The following is a 2,921-nucleotide window of genomic DNA, read 5'->3' on the forward strand; positions in this document are numbered from 1 at the left end:
CGATATTTAGTACGTAGTGATAGGTAATAAAAGCGCATGTTTTTCAATAAAAACATAATTTTTAGCTCTAATAGTGGCGTGCGTACGAGCACTGACTGATATTTTTAAAATGGTACTGCAATGGTTTTTTGCTTAAATAAAATTATTTTTAAAATCCCCGTTCAATCCGAAAGATAAGAGCTCTATTGATGCCATTGTCGATACAATGGGTTTTATTTTTTATTCAAAAACGGACAATTCCGTATAAACTTTTACATCAGCCACTCTCAGAAATATTTCGATGTGACACGTTTTTATTTTCGACATCCTATATCTCAAAATTTTAATAATTTATTCTATTACCTCTTTGAAGGAATGCACTTAATTCAGAACACCCTGTATATGTAGTAGTATAAAAAATGATTTTTTTCTGCTTCACAATCATTTTGTAAATGCCGTGAAATTTTATACAGGGTGTTAGAAGTTTAATTGCCTTATTTTAACACAATAAAATACATTAAAATAATCTTAAAAACCTTATTCATGGGACCTTTTCTGAGAAAAATTTTTTTCAAAATTTCCAACTTGATACAATATCATAAAATACAATGTTTATCACTTTTTTGAACTTCTTTATGCTTAATTCTACAAAATAATTAGCGTTTTAATAAATTTAAAGTTCGATACAGTTCATGTCGAGCAATGTGACAATGGCGCGGCGGTTTATTAACACGAGGTACCAAGATGTCCAGCAACCACCAATACGTAATTCAGTTGGTATCTGTAATGGAATTGTGTCTGAGTGTTTTTTGCGTATCACTATTTCCTTTTCTTGAGATGTTGGCCAGCAAGTGCATGAAAATTGAATTCGAAGGCGTCGTGCGTGCATCGAAATGGTGGTAGACATTTTGAGCAATGTTGTAACTTGTTTTGTATTTGTGCATTTAATTTTGCTTATTGGTTAAGTACCTAAATTATTTTTAATACGTTGATTATTTGGATGACTTGAATCTTTAGGTATTAATTACATATTTTTCGAATTCATAATTTGATTAAAAGCTAAGTTCTTGTTTTAAGAGATTCATAATCACTAAAATTCGAACTAAAATTTAAGCACGACACTATCTTCGTACTACAAAATCGATACATTTTATTTTATTTATTTAAAAACTACAAAACAATTGTCTTGAAATTTACTAAATGTTTCACAATAATAGCCGTTTACATTTCTTCCGTAGGACAAGTCTGCCGCGTGTACACGTGGTGTGCATCAGCAGGTCAAGCGCTGTTGTCACGTTGTGATGAAACTCCCCAATATTAATACTCGCTGTATTTAGAAAACATTTAATCTCACGCCACTGAAATATACAACCTTTTTATTCATTTCTTACACCCTGTATTTTTGGAAATGATCGTTTATCATTAATTTCTCATTATAGTTGCTCGTTACATCTGTTTTTCTGTTTTATATCGATTTAAATTATATCCCCTTAGGTTGTTAGGTTAGTCTATACACTTGGTACCTACTGCTGGTGTAGGTTGCTATGTGAGATATAACCTACAAATTATGTCATTGCTACTCAATGCCTACTATCACAAAACATTATTTTGTAGCTACTAACACAAGTGACCTACTGACTTGTAAGCAGGACTTATTTTGCACAAGGTGAAATAAACTTTTTAACTAAAGTTAGAAACTATTACAATGTTTCCCGTAAAACTATGGTGAAAATAAAACAAAACACGGCAGTGAAAAAATTTATTAACTCTTTGGCAACGCAACTGAAACATCTTCTTACACAGTTAATACATTTTTCTTTTTATACGAAAAATAAAAAAAATACAAACTCTTGCTTGTAACAGCAACATTATACATTTTACATGCACCTAAACGAAAATTGCACTTCATTTCGATTAAATAAACTCTTAATCTAAGCAGATACGCTCTATGATCAAATATCACAATGTAATACTTACAGCTTAAGTCACTAATCTGCAATTTTTGGAAGTATTGCATGTAAATCACATAATTTATTGCTAACATTTCCCTTTGTTTGACATTATGAACACAAAGCGAGAAATATATAATACACGAAGGATGCCGAGCTTAAGTACAATCTAAGTTTTATTGCTGTGGGTGGCTTTTGATTTGTATTTCTGACATACATCTTTATGATCCCCCCAGTCTTCCAACTGAAAAAAAAATATTATATGTAACTCGTAACCAATGGGAATCACCGGGAGATAAATGTAATTTGAAGAAAATATAAATATTAATGTCGGATAATTGAGAAAATAATATTGTAGGAAAGTTTTTCAAATATTATTGATACACGTATTCCGATTCATAAACGTACAAATCATTAATAGACCAAGCAAATTAAATTTTTACTCAAAAAAAGTCCTATCTGCGAGATTATTGTAAAATTGTCTAAAGGAACATAATACAAGACATCTCTCGTCTCGTGAGTCAAAAATTTCTCATAAAAATAGAAAAAATTTTAAATTTTAAATTGTATTATATTGCATTATATTTATTATTGAAAATGTTTGTGATTAATATTTTTTTAATTAATTTTAATTATGTTGCAAAAAATTTTTTGTTTAAACTTGGTAATAAATATAATAAAAAAGCTTTATATATTAAAATTTCAAGAAGTTAAAATTGTAATTTTATCGACCGCATTATTTTTATTATTTTTTAATTTTAAGAATTTTGTAATAAATTCAAATGCTTTTTATTCTTTTTTAAATCTTTTAACAATAAATAATAATTTGAAAATAATTTGTGAATTTTTACTTTAATTTTACATTTAAATCGTAATTAAATAGCTAACAAAATATTGAAAAAACAAGTTTACTTTGCCTTAATATGTAAAAGAAATAACTTTTTAAATGAACGATAGCTTCATTTATTTATTTAATAATAGTAAAATAATTCC

At 28.1% G+C, this 2,921-nt stretch overlaps 1 protein-coding gene across 3 annotated transcripts in view; it reads right to left on the reverse strand.

Moving 5' to 3' along the window:
• Positions 1-1,724: 1,724 nt before the first annotated feature.
• Positions 1,725-2,921, reverse strand: part of LOC108903484 — a 30,201-nt gene continuing 29,004 nt past the window's right edge. For 2 of the 3 annotated variants that reach the window (XM_018705692.1, XM_018705693.1), the window contains one exon: positions 2,085-2,172. In XM_018705692.1, coding sequence (XP_018561208.1) covers positions 2,098-2,172 — 75 coding nt within the window. In that variant the 3' untranslated portion in view covers positions 2,085-2,097. Of the gene's footprint in view, positions 2,173-2,921 lie in introns of all 3 variants that reach the window. The other variant, XM_018705691.1, reaches the window with a different exon arrangement.

The sequence above is a fragment of the Anoplophora glabripennis genome, unplaced genomic scaffold, assembly GCF_000390285.2.
Source record: "Anoplophora glabripennis isolate ALB-LARVAE unplaced genomic scaffold, Agla_2.0 scaffold82, whole genome shotgun sequence".
NCBI classification, from domain to species: Eukaryota; Metazoa; Arthropoda; class Insecta; order Coleoptera; family Cerambycidae; genus Anoplophora; species Anoplophora glabripennis.